The sequence below is a fragment of the Fusarium pseudograminearum genome, chromosome 2 (assembly GCF_000303195.2).
Source record: "Fusarium pseudograminearum CS3096 chromosome 2, whole genome shotgun sequence".
Taxonomy (NCBI): Eukaryota; Fungi; Ascomycota; class Sordariomycetes; order Hypocreales; family Nectriaceae; genus Fusarium; species Fusarium pseudograminearum.
Window position 1 is genome coordinate 4,079,835 of NC_031952.1, and position 18,551 is coordinate 4,098,385.

Sequence of the window (18,551 nt, forward strand, 5' to 3'; positions counted from 1 at the left end):
ATGTTATGATTTACTGCCCCATGATGATGGAATCAAAAGCGAAAATTCTAGCATGTAGTAATTTTCGTATATTATAGTTTGAGCTAAAGTAAGAATGTAATACAATATGTCAAGGTATCAAAAAGGACAGAGTTAGCTGTATGCCGAGCTCATGAACTGAGTTGTGTCTTGTTAATTACTGTATATCTGTTCTTACCTTTCACCGAGTCCGGTAAAAGGACATCAAATGTGGAAGTCGGCGATTGCCTAATATCGTAAGTCTTTCCATCGTGAAGGCAATCCTTTGGCCTTGGCCAAAACAAAAAGCCACGTTTTCAAGCTAGGGTCTTGGGAGAAAGGCGGGTCATAACCGAGCATTCAACATCATTGGTTGTGCTTACTGCAATATGGCTTCGTCTTGTTGTTCTAGATGTACTAAAGGATCATGACCTCATGCCATATTGATCGAGAAGTTGAGTATATAAAGAACAGCAAATGTCGCCATCTTTATTCCAGACATCAACACCTTCACAGCAACAATACAATCACATAACTCTACCTCTTCCTTTTTTAAACGTCAAGCAATATGCGTTTCTCGGTCTGCACCGCTCTCACCCTCGCGGCCGGCGCTCTCGCGACCAAGGAAAAGGTCACCGTTTCCAAGCTTTCCATCCACAGCGTTGGAAGCCCCGTCGGTACCTCCATTAAGAGTGTCTCTTTCGTTCTCAACGGAGATGATGCCGACAACATCAAGTGCTCCGCCAAGAACGTTGCCTTCCCCGAACCCGACGATATCTTGTCATGTGGCGACTCCAACTATGCCTTCACCCTTTGGAAGGGCGAGAAGGGCGCCAAGTTCCGCGTCATGGTCTACCATGACGTTGGAGACAGCCGCGCCGACCTTCGAGGTGGTGCCGATATTCGCACCAAGTGCGACAACAGCCAGGGCAGCGGCCCAGCTGACGAAATCTGCACTCAGGTCAAGCCTGTGAGCTTCACCATTGATGGACCCGTCGGTAGCAGCCCTGGCAACTAAAATCCCACATGCTGTGGTTCGGGTTTTGAATTCCTACGACAGACCTTACCTTGCGGAGGAAGAGAGACCTGATACAAAGAGGTTAGGAGGTGGAGGCTATTGTCCTTGCAATATGTTCCTCGATTGGGTGCAAAGGTCTTGGTTGAAGAAACCAGGAAATGTTCATTTCTACCATTAGCTCATATATGACACACACTCATTAAATACGCAATGCTAAATTCTGATTCATGACCTTGGTTAAACACATTCGACGAGTGCCTGTGATAACGACTTGAATTCAGGTTACGGTACTAAGAACCAATGCCCTCGGATATGTTACAGACCCGTGCCCCGATCTTCATACCATAATCCATCTTTTAGAGCCACTGCTTAGTACCGAAGTGCGAAACAAACTGGCCACCGCTGCCAGACTCGATACTAGCCTTGTACACAACAGAGAGTACACGCTGGGCAGACTCTTCAGGAGTGATTGGTCCAGTGAAGTTTGGCGCGTACACCTGAAATGCCGCCATCATGTCGGCAAAACCCTTCAACTGCTCTTCTGTGGCTATGAGGCGGTAAGTATATTGAGTAAAGAGACAAGATAAGAGACTTACCATTCGACATGTCCTTAGTGGCAACGACTCCTGGAGAAATCGCCATGAACAAGATTCCCTCCTTTCTGTACTGAGCATCGAACTTGGCAATTGCAATGTTCAAGGCGCCCTTGCTCATCGAGTAAGGTGCAGCATCAACAATCGAGAAATTGGTGATGAAATCGGGATCTGCATGGCCAGATGAGATTCCAATGATCTTTTTGGCTTGACCCTTGCGAATTAGTGGCATGGCAAGATTGAAAAGGTGAACATTTCCAACTGTGTTGATTTTGAAGTTGTCGAGCAGCTCTTGCTCCAGTTTCTCGGGATCCGAGCCCCTATTCTGTTAATCGCGGAGCATATTTATTGAAAGTTCTTGTGACTTACAGCGCTCCAATTGGATTATATCCAGACCATTCAGACTGCAAAGCAGCATTGGCGATGATGTAATCGAGACTACCACCTGTGATCTTCGACGTCTCATCAATCAGGTTCTGATGACAGTTGTTAGAATAGCGATTTAGAATTGATTGGGACGGAGCCCTACCTTGACAGACTCATACTTCTCAATTTCTCCCTGAATTGTGTGGATGTTGGATCGGCCGGGCAGCTCTCGCTCAATCTTTTCCTCGGTCGCTTGCTTGTTGCGGGCAAATCCAATGACGGTGTTGTTGGGGTCAGCGGACAGCTGGCGAACGAATTCAAACTTTGATCTTGTTAGTGAAATGGGTATAGACGTCTATAGACAAATTCCTTACTCCGAGTCCTCGAGAAGTTCCGGTAATCAGGTAAGAAGGCATCTTGAGAAGTTGATTGAGGATGAGCAAAAAGATCAAAGATGTTGATATAGTATTGTGTATCGATAGAGCCAGTTGATTAAAAGAAGCTTTTGAAAGTGAATGATATGTTGAATCAATGCATTTCCATCGTCTTATATACTATTAGTTTGAACAGTCGCTTGGTAATGTAGAAGCCGCTTGCTGTTGACCGTGAAAGACTATCATTGGAGGTTGAAGTCACGGTGGAGCATCTCGCAAAAAGTTGCCAGGCCTGCTTACTTTTGCGCTTGTCTAACATGCGGCTAGTCTACTTCCCTGCGTAGCGGAAACTGAATTATGGCGATTATCGATACAACATGGCAAGCAAGCTGAGTGTTATCAGTTTCGGCCTTATTATTAATTAACTGCTGCAACATTCTATGATATGATGGTGGGGACATTCACTATGAGGGCTCAGACTAGATGATTTGTGAGATTAGAAATATAGGTATATACGCCCTGTCCAATCGTATCGCCGTCTTGACCCTACGCTTGCGAGAAACCGAGGTATCCCTCACCATCCAAAACAAACTCAGACGAAAGTAGTTGTAGCTTTGGATACAATTGTGTTTACTATAGAAATGCTGGAACAGATTTTTGGCTGGAGCTAAGAATAACCCCAAGCTTAGAAATATAATCCAAGTCATCATCCAACAGATCCTGTTGCACCCACATGATCTCAATCAATCTCTTGATGGACGCCAAACTCCTGTATCGGCCATCATCGGTTGTCCTTTGTATGAGATCGAGCAGAACCAGTCGTCTTCCATCATCACGAGCCTCGCAACCAAATATGAACAACGGAAATGTCCATTGGCAGGTTGGCAGATGAGCAAGTAATACAAAGGCTTGATCGACCCAGTCAATGAAATTCTTATCCAGATCAAGTATCCCCGCGGACGCACGTCTGAGGTATATCAAAGTTGATAGCCGATACAACTCAACTGCCATGTTAAACTCGGGCTGGTCGTCATCCAAATCAAGACTAGCTGTGGTGTGGACCGCGATACTTTGTAGCTTACAGTCGAGCGACTGGAGCCGATGAACGTACTCTGCTGTATTGTACCGTGGATCAGATGCCACTGTTACAGAGTTGAACACTTCTGTGAGCAAATATAGTATCTCGTGTGGATATCCTGTCAAGTTCGCTGGCTTATTAAAGTAATGTTAGCTAATTAGTCCAAAGGTGTAGAGAGAAAATGTTTGAGTACCTGTCCGTTCGAACAAACAGCCGGATGAAATGTGTTAAACCCGGCATCAACCAAACTAGAATAATCAAGAACAAAGTTGGGTTTCCAATGGCGCAGGCTAAACTTTGCCATGGTGTTGAAATAATGAACCCATCCTACAAGTGAGGTCATATCTCTATCTGTTGTGATCTCATCAAGACCAGATGTTTTGACGAGTTTGGCAGCGCCGCAGGCATACCACAGCCAGTGACTTGACGTTGTCGAACTTTGTTGTATCTAATGGAGATGTCAATGCCGCTCACACAGACAAATTAACAATCATTCCTACCTCCAGAGTGGACAATATAATCCCAGCTGCGATATGACAAGCCGAGTCGCTCACGCCAATAAAACCTTGTAGTGACTTGGCCAAGGCCCGCAGTGCAGCAACCTTGGATCGCGCCGTTGCATAGAACGAGTTGTCACGATGGAACGATGCTAGGGCAAGAGATGACTTTAATACTGCTGTAGACGAGGGAGTGCTGCCAGAAAGAGCCATGCGGATAATGATTTTGGGAACTCTCTGCGCATCCTTCCCGAAAGTACTTATCGAATACGAGGCTCTCTCTACAACTGTGTTTGTGAGCTACAATAGTTTAACAGTATCGTCGGGGAGGAGTCTCACAATACTGGAATAAGTTCTTGTTGGCTGGGCTCAACTCTGCAAGAACCCCTGTTGCGGGAGAGTTTAGTAATATGAAAGGTGTGGCCTGTCTGGCTTGTCTGGCTAAGATCGTATCCTCGATAAGCTTGATCGGTGTATCGACTACTGCTTCAACTCCAACGCTGTATTTTTGAGCTAACTTTGAGATCATATGATGTAACTCCATGTCTCTTGAAGAAGCATTTACTAGACGATGATCCAATAGTATGCCTCTGTGTCGTGTCTGTTTAGAATGTGGTCCAACCATAGCACGGCGCTTATCATTCTGACGAGGCCAAGATAGACGCAGGCCATAGCCTTCGCAATCTCGCCCCGCCTTGATGCACCGATTGCATTTCGGTAAGGTCTGATCGCAGCGAACTTTGCGAGCTGACAGTGTCGTCAACAGAGCCAATCAACAGTGTGTCAGGGGGGTTGGGTGCTGCATACCTCGACACGTTCCACATCCCAAAGAAGGCATTTTAGAGATGACAGCAACAGTGAAATTGAGACGTGGTCGCAAAAAGTTGACAGTTTAGTTCAGAAGGGAAAGCAAAGTTAGCTTATCCAGATCCTCCTGGTCGAGGAACGTAAGCACGAAATCAGGTCTGTGGGTACCATCCTGGTAACGGGCAACTTTCAGCGAGATGAGATTACCAATCGGCGTGATTGAGCACTATACCAAGTACGGACTAGGTAGCTGTAGTCACAGCAAGAGTAATGTATCCTGGATGAAACCACAGGCCTCAGGGTAGTTATGAGAAACATTAATAACTGACAGGGTAAAAGATAAATATATTAGGGCAGCTGATGCTTCTTAGGCTATAATCTTTGGACTGTTTATTTGTGTACCCTAACTTGGGAGGATGATGTTTCTGCCACCCAGTAGGTAGTCTATTGTCCAAAACATTTATATCTATTGCCGGGTGATTTCTCTTAAGTATCTAACTAGCAGTTCTGTTTGTTCCTCCTTCTCTTCTCTGTATATACAAGTGCTTGACTGATAACTTCAGTCTTGAACTAGATCCCGGGTCGCAAAGAAAAAGCCTCATTCCAGAGGTCCTCAACGAACTCGAATCCGTCATTTTTACTGGGCCATACCACTTTAGCTAGTACAGAATTTGCTTCTGACCAAGACGAAATATCCATTTCCTTGGCTTGTCGCCCAACAGCCATCTGGAAGAACAGGAAACTGGGATGGGGTGTTTGATCCTTCTCACCCTTCGGGTAAGTATGGCAACCGATCAAACCGAGTATCAGCAACCAAAGGATAAATCCAGGGTCAGTTGACCCCCGACTTTCATCGAGATACGAAAGCATATCGTGGTGGAACAAGGTAATGGTATACTTGTGCATACGTTTGTCAACCGGTTCCAGTGCACCGAGGATAGCCTGCCCGTATATGATAGCCGAAGTTACGAGCGCACACCATGGACCTTCGAAAGATGTGCCAGGCCGTCCAAGCCCTTGAGACCTTTTTTTCTTGACAGATATAGTTTCGACATGGGCGAGAACGCACTCTCCTAATAACCTCGAGGCGGGGCCTCGTCTCCAAAAACTGTCAAATATTTTGTCCGGAGGATCAGTACATACACACGTAGATGAAGGGTCGATCCCCGTCGCTGTCGTGAATTCCCGTAGGGTTTGAATTATTTCGCGCCCGTCGGCATAGGTCAATATCGCACCTTCAGGCAGAGGTGTTAAAAAGAAAGGCAGTAATCGAAGGGCCTGGAGCTTCAAAGCCCAGGATTGTGATGCCTCGCCCTTGTGCCATATGTAAGACATTTCGACTAGTTCCTTGGCTGAAAAGTCTTCGATACGGGCATCGTCGAAACCCCCAAGACGACAAACGCCGCCGAGGAGGCTTTTGAGGCCACATATATAAGTATATGCCATGATGAAGTAACGGTTCGCTAGTTCTTGTTCAGGTGTTTTGAAGTTCGAGATATCTGGATTCTCTTTCTTGTCTCTAGCTGCTGCATTTTCGATGATTGCGAGAAGGCCACTGGCATGAGCCTCAGCTCCCAGAACCTCACCAGTACAAACCTTGGGAATTATGAGTTTTTATTGCATGAATATGAGGAAGAATATGTGAAGATGCTCACCTCTGTAAAAGCCAGGGTTACCATCTGCCTGAAGATGGTGGTGTCGTGTTTATGGTTGTTGGATGCAATCCATTTGTTGATGTAACGCATTACTTCAACCTTGTGGTATAAAAATGTTGATTCAAAAGACGCCAAGTTGCCATTCTGGAAGCAAAAGTGCATCCCGGCCAGCAGTATGGTGCTTCGCAATGCGCAAGAATCATCTGTTAGACGCACCAAGCTACATGAATTAGCAGTGAAAAGGTACGACAAAAACGTAGGAACGCACCAATTTGCGGCGGGTGTCTTTTGACTGCTTTTGAGCCCTTGCTGACACTTGAATACTTGTCAACGTCAGTACCAGCATGAAGAAATTGTTAAAAAGATATTGACTCACAATATTGAAAGAGTTCATGTGATTTCAAGGGCATCTCGCAGGCCAGCCTATTGTACTCTCTATCCTGGTTCATGAAACGCAGTGTGGTGGGTATTGGGGTCCGTTTGACTGATAGCTGCTGCGATGGTTGCTCGATATGCCAGGGTGTCTGTTCCCAGGGTTGTACCTCCTTCTGTTGGGCCCTGCGTTCTCGAAGTGGAATCTTGATGGGGCTGTAGGAGCATACCCGCCCCAAGTTGATGCAGTTATTACTGCACAATGCCAGGTCTTAGTAGAGATATCACACCAAGATGAACAGGGGGGATTTAGGTGCTTGGGGTAATACATACCATTGTGGTTTTTGTTCGTCACATCGCTTTCGACGGGATCGGCAACTGGCACAGCCCGTCTTACTACGGGTATGGAACTGCCGTACGCGTGCAGACTTGTTGGTCAGCGTGTCGCATAGTCTTTCGTCTTCAGCCATTTTTTTGATAGCATGTATTGAGACGGATATAAGGATGGAAATGATTGATGTAAAAAGGAGAATGATTCTGTCATCCCTAAACCGAGACACCCATCTCCTCATCTTACTGTCCTGCTGACTCAGTCTTCCGTAAGCCAATCAGACACTATATTCTTATCTTATCACGGATAACATATTCCTTGCGAGTTAAAGATGATATAAGAGAACAAATATATTAAACGAGAATGAGAGATGTTTATATACTGAGTAGATAAGACACCGTCCCTTGCACATCTAAGATGACTACCCACTGCTTGGAAGAACCTTGTAAATAGCATTCTCCACCGCAACTGACCCGTCCTCATCAATAAACCATCGAAGTTCACCCACAAACTCAGATCGCTCAACCCATTTGAAATCAGGGTGGCTAGTTTCCAAAACAGGTGCACTCAACCAGTAGTTCTCTCCAAACTCAAGTGTTCGGGCCTTTGGGCCTCCAGTAAAGACTTCCATCCACTTGTCGTTAATCTGCAATACACCTTGGAAATAGATGTAAAAACTATGACCTTCGCTGTTGCGAAACTGTACTCGAACATCAAGATGTCCAGTGTTTGTTTCTGGGTCGCGCTGATGATTTTGTTAGCATGAGATAATCGTCGTGATTTTACACTGCACATACCAAGATCCAGTCAGCACCTCCAGGTTGGAGTTCAGCCTCAAAGCCACTGCCTTTAATATTGCCGTGCGTCAGGAAGGCGATGATGCGATGATTCTTGCCTTTGGCTTCCGGAATCACAACGGCTTTTGCGGGAGATGTGTACATCCGCATGGTAAAAACGTGGTCCAGAGATGGTGCCATTGTTGAGGTCAGAGCTATAATGATAGATGTTTATGTTGATGATTTCTTGCAGACTTCAGTTTATGACAAGTCCATGTCTCATTTATACTACTCTAGACCTCGTCGTGTAGCCATCTATCAGGTCCGGTCTGGCTGTTGGCGGCTGATTAAAACCACAAGGTGCTTACTCTGTTGACCCGTCACTGTAGGGAAGACTATGTTGGATAATTTGTCGCATCATGCAAGTAAAAACGGTAATGGTTGCAAGGGTCACTAATCCGCCTCCAAATAAACACTGCAAAGCACTGGCATTCAAACGTGACTGGCTGTGACGGTAATGCGAAAACACAAATGGGTGTCCAAGTACAAGGTTTCATCCGGAGGAGACACTAATCGATAAATGTGTAAGCTCAAAATCGGGCAGATTACACTTGCAGCCGGACAGCCCCCACTCAGTAAGCACTCCGATGCACACTCACAGGGTCACAATAGCATCCGGTTGATAGCACAACTCACTGTATAGCGTCGAATATATAGAACCACTATACCCATGAGTAGCATTCTCAGAATTATCTCAAATCCGATACCTTCGTCTGCCATCAAGATACATATCAAGTCTTTTAACTATGTCGACTCAGCAAACAGCCAGGACTCAGTATGTCCAGTCACCCAGTGGCGCTAAATTCGCCTATCGCCAGATTGGCGCTGCCTTTGGTACACCACTTGTTGCCTTGACTCATTTTCGTGGCACAATGGACAAATGGGATCCTCTTGTCATTAACAACTTGGCTGCTAATCGTCGTATCATCACGGTCGATTACCTTGGTGTCGGACTCAGCACTGGCGAAGTAGCCAACTCTATTCGTCAATCCGCAGCCGACATCTCACAGTTTATCGAGCTCATCAAGGAACCCGAGGTCGATCTGCTTGGCTTTAGTATTGGTGGCTACGTCGCTCAGATGGTCGCACTCAACTCTGATCCGACCAAGGTCAAGATTCGCAAGCTGATCCTTGCTGGTACCGGCACTAGCTACGGTAAAGATCTAGCCCAGTCAACAAATGATGATGTCGGTGCCGTTGCTGGCGTGAAGGATGTCAACATTGACGTCTTCAAGACTTTGTTCTTCCATAAGAATGAACAAGGTGACGCTGCTGCAGAGGCCTGGTGGGGTCGAATCCACGAGAGGAAAGAATCTTCTTGTGGTGAAGAGGTTTCTCAGTGGTTGAGCAGTGGATACAAAGATCAAGGCAAAGGTATCAAGGGCCAGGCGACCCAGGGCCATGACTTCACCATGACTGCTGAGACAAGCAGCGGCGAGGATGGTGCCTATGATCGTCTATCAGAGATCAAGATTCCTGTTTTAGTTGCAAACGGAAACGTAAGTGCTGTTCATGAGACCTTGAGTGTCCAACTTTACTGACATTATTTGCAGAACGACTACATGATCCCCACATCAAACAGTTACCTTGTCTACCAGAAGGTTCCGAAAGGCCAGCTCATTCTTTATCCCAACAGTGGACATGGGTTCCTTTTCCAGTATGCGACAACTTTTGTAAAGCACGTTGAGCTGTTCCTGGAAGGTTAGACGATGGATGTCAGGCCACGTTTGGGTTTAGTCAGATGTCTATAGGAAGATGTTTATTTACCACCATGAATATGAATGAGTTTATTAATCTTTTAAAACTCTGGAGCTGACGGTTAATTTTGCCTCTGACCTCGAGACCTGCCACCGCAGTTACTAAGCGGCTTCCGTAATGTTTTTATTTATTTATTCTCTTAGATATAAATGATGAATACTTATGTTAATTTGTACCATGAATCCGCCAAGACACCGCTACGAACTCAATCTTCATCAATCAGAGACATTTTCAATGCCATCCTTATATCTTTCGGACGAACAGCAGGAGTCCGACCTAAGCAAACTGTAAAATTGGTTAAACCTATCAAAACCATTAGTTGCTTCCAAGATAATAAACGTCGTTTGAGCTTACACATGATCAATCTTTCTACGTCAACCTTCACCCTCGTTTCCCTCCTTATAGGTGTCTTCCATTGCTCCTGCGGCTGTGATTTCGGATACGGAGGCATCTCTCCTGTGGCCATGCCCATCAAACCAACAGGGCAGTGCAAAGGTGCAGCTTCATTATCACATGAAACTGAAGCATCTTCGAAATGGTTCCCCGTGTCTGTTGAAACATCAGGCGGTGTGACTGGATCTTCAGATTCTGACCCGCTCGTCTCTCGGGCCTCTCGGGCTTCTGCCCGTTCGAACATGGCCATGTCAATGTAAGCTGTCACATAGTCTTTGCTGGCAGGTATCGTAACACCATAACCTCTCAAGGAAATTTCGATCTCGTCTGCATCAAAGAAATCGCCGTCGTAATTAGGATCAATGATGCGTAATTGCGGACTGAGACGAAGGTCTCGAACTTGTTCGATAGTTGGCCCAAATGGACCCATGGAGAAACCTGACAATTCTGATGGCCTGAAGGTCTCGTTTGATAGTGATCGGTTTCCAATAGGCAACTCGCTGCCGTCGTAGCCTTGGTTGGGATAGAAAAGCCCTGCGCCGCCAACGTTCGTAAAAGGGAACTTCCAGTTGTTTAATGTTGCCTCGCGAGATTTCCGCAAACAATCACCTATTCGCTGAGTGATCTCATCCCGTGTCTCAAAGTGCAAGCAAAACCCGAATACTTTTTGGTACCATGTAGGTGGCGAGTGTTTCATAGATGCTAGAAGAAAGGCGGCTTCCTGAGTTGCTCTGTGGTAACGTCTTCCAAAGGTTGCTTCGTGTGAACTATATGATCGAGGACAAGACAGCGATGTGTCGTAGGTGGCTCCGGGAAGTGGGGAGATGTTGTAACCTGGCGTCTGGTAGATTGAAGGTTGGAAGTAAGAACCCTTGTCATGCATAGATGGAGTCGAGAGGTTGTAATCATGGTACTGTGTAGTCGGCTGTGCATCAATATTTTGGTCGAACATATTGTCAAACTCAAGTTCCGGTACGTAGTCGACCATCGGGAAGCCAAGGGAATTGACTTGATCGGCAGTCAAGGTATAGGCTGTTGAGGGTCCTGCTGGTGCCTCACTCGTGGACGGAACTGGATCCATATCGTGGTCCTCTGTTTCGCTGGTCTCATCAACCTCTCGAGTACTGGTGAGAATGTTGATGGTAGACTTTTTGATGTGCTCAACGATATCAGGGCAGTTTCCTACACCCTCCTTTTCGAGTATGACTGACGTGAAGCTGAGAAATTCATTCCCTATATCTTCTTTGACCTTTTCCAGCTCTTCGACTTTCTTCTTGAGGACGTCGATAGCTGACTCCTTCCGTTGCCGATATGCACGCTGAGCCATTCGGTTTTGCATGCGCCGACGCTACTTGATTAGTCGGGACATATAAGAATGATATCTAGGGGCTCAATGGGCGAATGCCAGGCGTGTGAGGGTCTCGTAGAGACGACTTACATTACTGACAGATCCCATTGCCGGTGTTTCCACGGGACGCCTTCCTCTTTTGGGCGCTGGAGCGGCGTCTCCTCCGTCTTCAACACGACTGGACTCTCCTGAGCTTGACTCTGGGATGTATAAAGGCATCATGTTGTCTGGACTAGTATGTCTCGTCAAATACGTATGTGGGGAATGGAAGAAGTGAAAAACCAATGTGCTTATTGCCGTTACCAACAGAGTTGATAGAAGAGCTTTGTGAGGAGCCTGAAGCTGTAGCCAAGACCCAATATATCTGCCATGACCGGCAGCCCGCAAAGCCTATTAGATTCGCTACCAACAACAGTTCAGCTCGATAATCAACCAATGGCTGCGGCTGAACATTTTGACTAAGGGATGACATAGCACTGTTTCTTAGCTCAAGACGCCGTGTTTCTCCACCAAGACGCCGGCGTACACCACTAGTGCTCGCCGAACGAATAGCCAACGCCTGAGAGATGCAGAATTGAACATATTCCCATGCCCAATAAATCCATTTCTGACTTGAGTACCATTTTTCAGCCTATTAATAAGTCGGCGTTCTTGTGCACCCCAGGCGGTGGATCTTATCGCGAAGTTTAGGCTATTGTGTAGATTAACGCGAGGACTTCATTTGGAAAAAGCCACATGTGTTGCCGCCGGCAGGGGACCTCCACTCATCTTATGTCAGATTTTGGGCGTTGGTCGCTGCAAAGATGGCGCGATGGCGCAGCCCGGCGTCTCGTATCTTGAGACCAATGTTTCTCTCAACGAACCATTGTTGATGAATGGTAGGTTCCCAACTGGGTGCACAGCATTCCCAACTCATTACTCTCAATCCAGCACCACTCGTCAGTCGCCTATCGTGACTCAGATAGGAGCTTGTCCTCCTTGCGGTTAGCATGGAACGATCTCGACCTGGAAGAAACGCACCAGTTCTGAGGTTATCCTGCATCCTGTGAGATGCATTCAACAGTGGAGCCCGATGCCAACAAAGACCCGATTCGACCCGGCTCAGCCTATCGAGATACCCGTTGCGCCCATGGTCATGAACCATCACTTATCGCGTCCCATAGCATAGACTCGCGAGGGGATTGTGCACTGCCAGAGGGCAAATTATTTAGTATCAAAGGTCAATGTTATTGTTCAGCATAAGATTGTGACTCTGTTCAGTAATTTCCCATTTTTTGCGTTAGCCTGGTAACAAATAGCCTAAAAATATCCTTTGCTAGCCCTAATATATTGCTCAATAATGTCACATTTCCAAAACAGCTCTGTATCTCATCTTGTTCATTTGCACGAGCTCAAATACTTGCCTAATCGTCTCAGCACCGTCATGCTTGAAGATCTGAACCATTGGCTTGATGCCATGTCGGGCTGAAAACTCCAGCATCTCATCGTGGACATTTCGGGAACCGACCAAACTCGAAAAGACATGATATCCCTGGAAGAACATGGCTCCAGCACTAAAATGATATTAGTTTTGAGATATCGTGGGGGGAGTAGTACATACGGTAGGCTCAGAGGTCCATGTACAGGAGCAGCAAGAGGGACGATAACACCGTCCCTGGCCAGAAATTCCTTTGCCATGACACTGCAACAAATCAGTAAGTAAATCCTCGTAGCGGCACTGAAGAACGACTGACCGGTCCCAATCAGGGTATTTAGTTCCGCAGATGACGAGAACATCGATGGGTGCTTTGACATCATCAAACATGTTGTCCAGGAGATGAAACTCCTTTGCACCAAGTTGACGTGCCTCCGCCTCCTTACTGGTACTCGTGCTGTATATAACAACGTCCGCACCCATCTTGTTCGCGTACTGAATGGCGAGATGGCCCAGTCCACCGATCCCAAGAATGCCTACCCTTTTCTCAGGAGTGACGGTAGCCTTGAGAGCAGCGTAAACAGTCGCACCGGCACACTGGAGAGGCGCGGCATGCTCGCTGGCAAGTCCCTCGGGGATCTTGTGCAAGTATGTCTCCTTTCCGATATAATACTTGCCAAAGGTACCGTTATCGAAGTCGCCTTCACCAAAGATGACACGATTGTAGCAGTAAATGTCTCTTCCGGAAAGACAATACTTGCAGTGGCCGCATGCGTCTCGATGGAAACCACCGCCAGCGCGATCTCCGACGTTGAACTGTGTCACGAGAGATCCCACGGCTTCGACGATACCGACACCCTCGTGTCCAAGAGCTATGGGAGCACCCATCTGGCAAAACGTGATGTCTGTATGACATACGCCGCTGTGTGTGATGCGCACAAGGATGTCGTGAGGGCCGAGGGTAGGCACCTTGACGGTGGTTGGGGTGAATCCTCCATTACCGTCACCGGAACGATAGACGGTATACTCAGATCCAATAAGTTGTTGGGGCATGACGGTTTAGTGATGGGGATTGTAAAAGAAGAGTTGAATAGATAGAGATAAATGATAAGGTTGATAATCAAGGGAGGGATGTGCAAAGTCTCAAGTGTCATGGATCAAAAGCTTTATAGCTGTCAAATAATACATAGTTACGATGGTATTGGCTATATTTCTAACCAACAATCTTTTTCATATTTGCATTATTCTTTCTACCCGGTTGATGTTAGTAAGTCTTGATGACCGGGAAAATTACATAGTGCAGGTTTCGCAGCTGTCGAAGCACCTTTTTACACTGGGAAATGGTCTGTCCTTGTCTGGTCTAGTGACGGCGCCAACACTAATCACCCCGTCTTTGATGTTCAGTAATAAATCCCGGGCCAATAGGAACAGCGTCAGCTGCAGTTGCATGCCAGTTAGTGGAGGTTACATTGGGGTATAACAGCATTTGTGTAAGCACACCACTGGAAGTGCTCAGTAAGCTCAATGCTGCATCGCAGAAAAGACATGGGTCTACAGAGTACAGGACGGCGGGATACCCATGCATATAATTGAGGCAGACAGCCATTCTTATTCCCATTTGACCAACCATCATAACACACTTACATCATATTCCATCATTCTTCAACAATGTCGTCACCATTCAAAAACATTCTCATCGTCGGAGCTACAGGCTCTATTGGCTCTATCATGCTAGGAGCCCTGACCAAAGAACCCTCATTCCAAGTCAGTGTTTTGCAACGATCATCATCCAAGGGAAAGCTCCCTGCCAACGTCAAAATCATCACCATTGATGATTCGTACCCTTCTGATGCACTGGTCTCCGCATTCTCTGGCCAAGATGCTATCGTTAACTGTATGACATCTTTAGCCGTCAGCGACCAACTACGTTTCGTCGACGCTGCAGTCGATGCCAAGGTCAGACGCTATGTCGCATCTGAATACGGCCTAAACAACAACAACCCCGACGCCAGAGCCTTGAATTCAGTCTTTCGCGAGAAGGGCGAAGTCCAAGATTATCTCAGATCGAAAGAGTCCACAGGTTTGGAGTGGATGGCCATCGGTTGCGGCATGTGGCTCAAATGGAGCGCACTCCATGACTTCCTCGGAATGCACATCAAAGAGAAGAAGTTCGTGTTCTGGGATGATGGCAATGGCTGGTTCAGCACCACTACTGAGGACAACACCGCCCTAGCAATGGTGAACGCCTTGAGCAAGAAGTGGGAAGAGACAAAGAACAGGGTCGTGTGGCTAAGCGACTTTGCCATCACTCAAAACATGCTTCTTGAGGCCATCGAGCGTATTAGTGGCGAGAAGATGACTGTCGAGAGGGTTGAAAGTAGCCAGCTCATCAAGGAGAAGCAGGCTGCAGTGGCGGCGGGAGATCCATATGCCATTTACTCACTGATCGAAACTGGGTTTGTTACTGGCAAGTTTGGTAGCCATCTGGAGAAGGAAGGAGAAATTATGAATGACATCTTGGGATTGCCCAAGAAGGACTTCGACGAAGTCGTCAAGGCGGCTCTGCAAGCTGTTGCCGGGGCGTAGTTTGGATTTTAGAAAATTGCGGTTAGGACTTGGCTAGTTAACGAGGATAATGACATGAATCTATTCTTCGCGCTTTTGTTTTTACTTTTATTAGTAACTCATATTAAATTGCCTACTACATAGTTTTATTAAATAATTATTTGATTGGCCATATGGCCTTGACCTTGATGCTGCACTCTTAGGGCTACCTTGTCATCATTACGGTTCTCTAAGTTATGTGTTGGCGAGTTATCCTTCTTAGTGAAACAAAGCGATGCTCCTAACCGTAGTGTAACAGAAATTCAACAGTAAGTTCTCTAAGTTATACTCTTTGAAGGTCCAACGCATCGTCATATCATCAATGACATGTATACACAAGTTGATGTTAATGTCTAAATCCCTTCAGGAACCATTTCTCATCACTTTATAGGGCTAAATATTCGTTGAGAGTAATCCTTCGAATATATTAACAACTTGCTAGGCCAACTACTTCACAGATCCCTCGAAAGAATCCCCGACTTTTGCAACGGGAGTAATCCGGCATTAAGATACATTGACTCGAGAAAGCCCTTCTTCTCCAACAAATTTAGCTCTTCGTATTCCTGCGACACACGCGAGTTGAAATAGTCGGACTGAGCGAATGTGTGGGCATCAAAACCAATGTTTCGAGACTCCAGATGATTCGTCCTGTCTTCGGAAAAGTAGTTGAATGAAGTTTGGTCTTCTTCAAGCCATGGAAGATCCGGGTTGAAAGATATATTGGATAATCCTCTGGCTTCCGGACTCTCTTCGACGTATGTCGTAGAACTATTAATTATCCCAAGGATGGCTGATAGTAGTCGTGACTGAGTAGATAAATGACACTCATTTTCGTTTTGACAATCTGGTGTTTGAGACTCCTGACTAACCATCGACCTGCTTGCGATGAGGTACGTTGTGTTTACTTGATCAAGTATCGATACCGCTTGTTGTTTCAACATGGTAGGTTCATCAATGCCTTGTTCCAGCAATTTAGGGATAAGCATTGCCGCATATGCAACCATGTTATGCGCGTTATCCCAAAGATAGTAAATAACGTTGATCTCCCCGAAATGAACTGCATGTTGCAATATGCCGAAAGCGCTGGAGAAGCAAATACAGGCCGTCTGGGCTATTTGATCTCCGAGTAAAGGCCTGTCGTCTGACTCCAATAGCATGTGGAGATGAATAGTGTTAAAGTAGAGGCACATGTAGTCACGGTGAAGGAGGGTGATGGGTCGTTGCAGAGGCTCCAAGTAGGGAACTATTTAGCTATCAGCTCAACTTCTTAGAGTAGTGAAAATCAACAAGTTTCTGGCTTACAGTTCGAATACATAGTACACCATTGGTCTCTCCATTCATTAATCCGGCTGTGGAATGAATTCATGACATTTTGAAAACTCTCAAAGTCGGCAACGGTTGTTGGGTAGGAATCATGGTGTTCTCCGAATTTTGCCATGCTTTCATACACATCGCGTGCAATTTGTGTCATCTCTTGGCTTTTGACAGATGTACAATCACCTAAACGATAACTGAATGGTGTCAAGTATATCCAAGTCCGCGAAACTGGCTTTTGATTAACGAGCGATGCAAGTCGTCGGCGCCTGTTGAAGTAATTCGACCTAAGTCCAAGTAAGCTTACAAAGGTTCATATGTCGAATGCGCTGCACTTACATCCTCTCAGTGTTATGAAGGATAGTTAAACCTCTCTTTCTGTCTCTTTCCTGTCGCGACTGTAGCTCAGATGAGTCAAGAGTTTGTCCTCTGCCTGGTGCATTCTGGTACATCATGTTCCATTCGGCATAGGCGGCCATCTGTGAGGCAAAACCAATCAATATTGCCCCTCTCTTATCATTTTTGTCTTTCCAATAATACATGCAGATGATAGCCCATATGTTCTCTATTGCAGAATCGCATTGCAAAAGAGCTCTACCCAGTAGTGCTTCGGAGTGGTCTCTGATTGTCTTGTGGGATTGAGGCTGGAATATCCTGGAGGCAATAACGAGTACCATTGTGAATAGCAAGCTAGATCGACTTCTTGTGTACGTAAACGAGTACAATTGTGGATCTAGGAGTCCAACGAGTGAATTGAAATGTTCAAAGAACCTGTTCGATTAGTGACTAGAATCTGTAGGTTTCTGTAGTACACATACCCCTCGAAGAGAATTTGAGCAGACGGTCTACTAATCAGTCCCATCTCGATAGGGTCATGGTTCTTCGTTAGGTTTGTTGTCTGATCAAAGGTTCTCATAAACAGGTCGAACTGGCCGGAGGAGTCCGTCCCAAATGTTGTTTCTGCATCGAGAGCAGCACGCAAGGTGCCTGGCGTAAATGGTGACTGGTCAGATCCCGAAAGTGCTGAATTTGAACCAGAACCTTGATTCTCGAAGGCAGGTCTTTGATTGTTTGGGAGTAAATCAGGTTCTGGGACATTATCGTTTGTTGAGTTCTGTAGATCTTCCCTGTCGAAGGGGAATTACAGTCAACGATTGAGTTGTTTTTCGTCTCTCCTGCCTTGGCATACCTTTTTCCTGTCACGTCTCTGCGCCATTGACCTCGTCTGTGCATTTCGTATACACATTGTTTTCCTACCCTTTCGCAGCGATCACATGTTGCTGATGCTGGATTCGAAACCACACATTTCATCTTGGCGCGTCGACATGGAGTACAAGCAACCCCCTCGGGTCTGGAGGCCATCAGCGTCTCACATTAACTTTTTTTTTCAGTGATATCAAACCTTGTTTGCAACTGTGGGCTCGTGTGATCTGCCATTGTTTCACTTGGTGTGGCGATATCACCATTGCGAGACGGAATTTCGTATTGGCGATACGCATTTTAAAGATTCCATAGAGCCAAGCATTTTAGCAACCGATGGCAAACGCATATTCACAAGATGACAGAGGGTGTAAACGCCAACGATAGATTACTCAACCTCCGTCGCGATAGTTGTAAATTGTGGCCACAGAAACATTGCCTTGTAGGGCTGAGGCCATTCCAATAGCTGGTTCATGATCAGTAATCGCTGTTGGCTTCATTTGTATGCTACGTCATAGTGTTGGTGCAGTATGCTCACTATGGTTGTCTTGTGAAACCCAAGGAATGATTATATGTCGTGATACTGCATTTGTCAG

General features: G+C 46.1%; 9 protein-coding genes across 9 annotated transcripts; 3 read left to right on the forward strand and 6 right to left on the reverse strand.

The window, feature by feature from the left end:
* Positions 1–565: 565 nt before the first annotated feature.
* On the forward strand, positions 566–1,015 carry FPSE_02194 (uncharacterized protein; the record flags this gene model as incomplete). Its single annotated transcript, XM_009255313.1, has 1 exon — positions 566–1,015. One exon carries the CDS (start codon positions 566–568, stop codon positions 1,013–1,015), a length of 450 nt encoding a protein of 149 aa, XP_009253588.1.
* Positions 1,016–1,371: 356 nt separating this feature from the next.
* Positions 1,372–2,390, reverse strand: FPSE_02193 (uncharacterized protein; the record flags this gene model as incomplete). Its single annotated transcript, XM_009255312.1, has 5 exons — positions 1,372–1,562; positions 1,612–1,928; positions 1,978–2,084; positions 2,138–2,296; positions 2,349–2,390. The coding sequence occupies 5 exons, from the start codon at positions 2,388–2,390 to the stop codon at positions 1,372–1,374; spliced, it is 816 nt and encodes a 271-aa protein (XP_009253587.1).
* Positions 2,391–2,981: 591 nt separating this feature from the next.
* Positions 2,982–4,761, reverse strand: FPSE_02192 (uncharacterized protein; the record flags this gene model as incomplete). Its single annotated transcript, XM_009255311.1, has 6 exons — positions 2,982–3,397; positions 3,431–3,560; positions 3,620–3,874; positions 3,927–4,210; positions 4,263–4,487; positions 4,731–4,761. 6 exons carry the CDS (start codon positions 4,759–4,761, stop codon positions 2,982–2,984), a joined length of 1,341 nt encoding a protein of 446 aa, XP_009253586.1.
* Positions 4,762–5,300: 539 nt separating this feature from the next.
* Positions 5,301–8,065, reverse strand: FPSE_02191 (uncharacterized protein; the record flags this gene model as incomplete). The annotated part of the gene is made up of 5 exons (XM_009255310.1): positions 5,301–6,326; positions 6,386–6,605; positions 6,654–6,708; positions 7,518–7,833; positions 7,886–8,065. The coding sequence occupies 5 exons, from the start codon at positions 8,063–8,065 to the stop codon at positions 5,301–5,303; spliced, it is 1,797 nt and encodes a 598-aa protein (XP_009253585.1).
* A 605-nt stretch (positions 8,066–8,670) lies between these two features.
* On the forward strand, positions 8,671–9,630 carry FPSE_02190 (uncharacterized protein; the record flags this gene model as incomplete). Its single annotated transcript, XM_009255309.1, has 2 exons — positions 8,671–9,423; positions 9,478–9,630. The coding sequence occupies 2 exons, from the start codon at positions 8,671–8,673 to the stop codon at positions 9,628–9,630; spliced, it is 906 nt and encodes a 301-aa protein (XP_009253584.1).
* A 257-nt stretch (positions 9,631–9,887) lies between these two features.
* On the reverse strand, positions 9,888–11,645 carry FPSE_02189 (uncharacterized protein; the record flags this gene model as incomplete). The annotated part of the gene is made up of 3 exons (XM_009255308.1): positions 9,888–9,985; positions 10,037–11,423; positions 11,514–11,645. 3 exons carry the CDS (start codon positions 11,643–11,645, stop codon positions 9,888–9,890), a joined length of 1,617 nt encoding a protein of 538 aa, XP_009253583.1.
* A 1,120-nt stretch (positions 11,646–12,765) lies between these two features.
* FPSE_02188 (uncharacterized protein) lies at positions 12,766–13,890 on the reverse strand (the record flags this gene model as incomplete). Its single annotated transcript, XM_009255307.1, has 3 exons — positions 12,766–12,976; positions 13,024–13,104; positions 13,157–13,890. 3 exons carry the CDS (start codon positions 13,888–13,890, stop codon positions 12,766–12,768), a joined length of 1,026 nt encoding a protein of 341 aa, XP_009253582.1.
* A 615-nt stretch (positions 13,891–14,505) lies between these two features.
* FPSE_02187 (uncharacterized protein) lies at positions 14,506–15,423 on the forward strand (the record flags this gene model as incomplete). The annotated part of the gene is made up of 1 exon (XM_009255306.1): positions 14,506–15,423. The coding sequence occupies one exon, from the start codon at positions 14,506–14,508 to the stop codon at positions 15,421–15,423; it is 918 nt and encodes a 305-aa protein (XP_009253581.1).
* Positions 15,424–15,893: 470 nt separating this feature from the next.
* FPSE_02186 (uncharacterized protein) lies at positions 15,894–18,192 on the reverse strand (the record flags this gene model as incomplete). Its single annotated transcript, XM_009255305.1, has 6 exons — positions 15,894–16,684; positions 16,744–16,952; positions 17,095–17,409; positions 17,574–17,882; positions 17,945–17,980; positions 18,158–18,192. 6 exons carry the CDS (start codon positions 18,190–18,192, stop codon positions 15,894–15,896), a joined length of 1,695 nt encoding a protein of 564 aa, XP_009253580.1.
* Between the last annotated feature and the right edge of the window lie 359 nt (positions 18,193–18,551).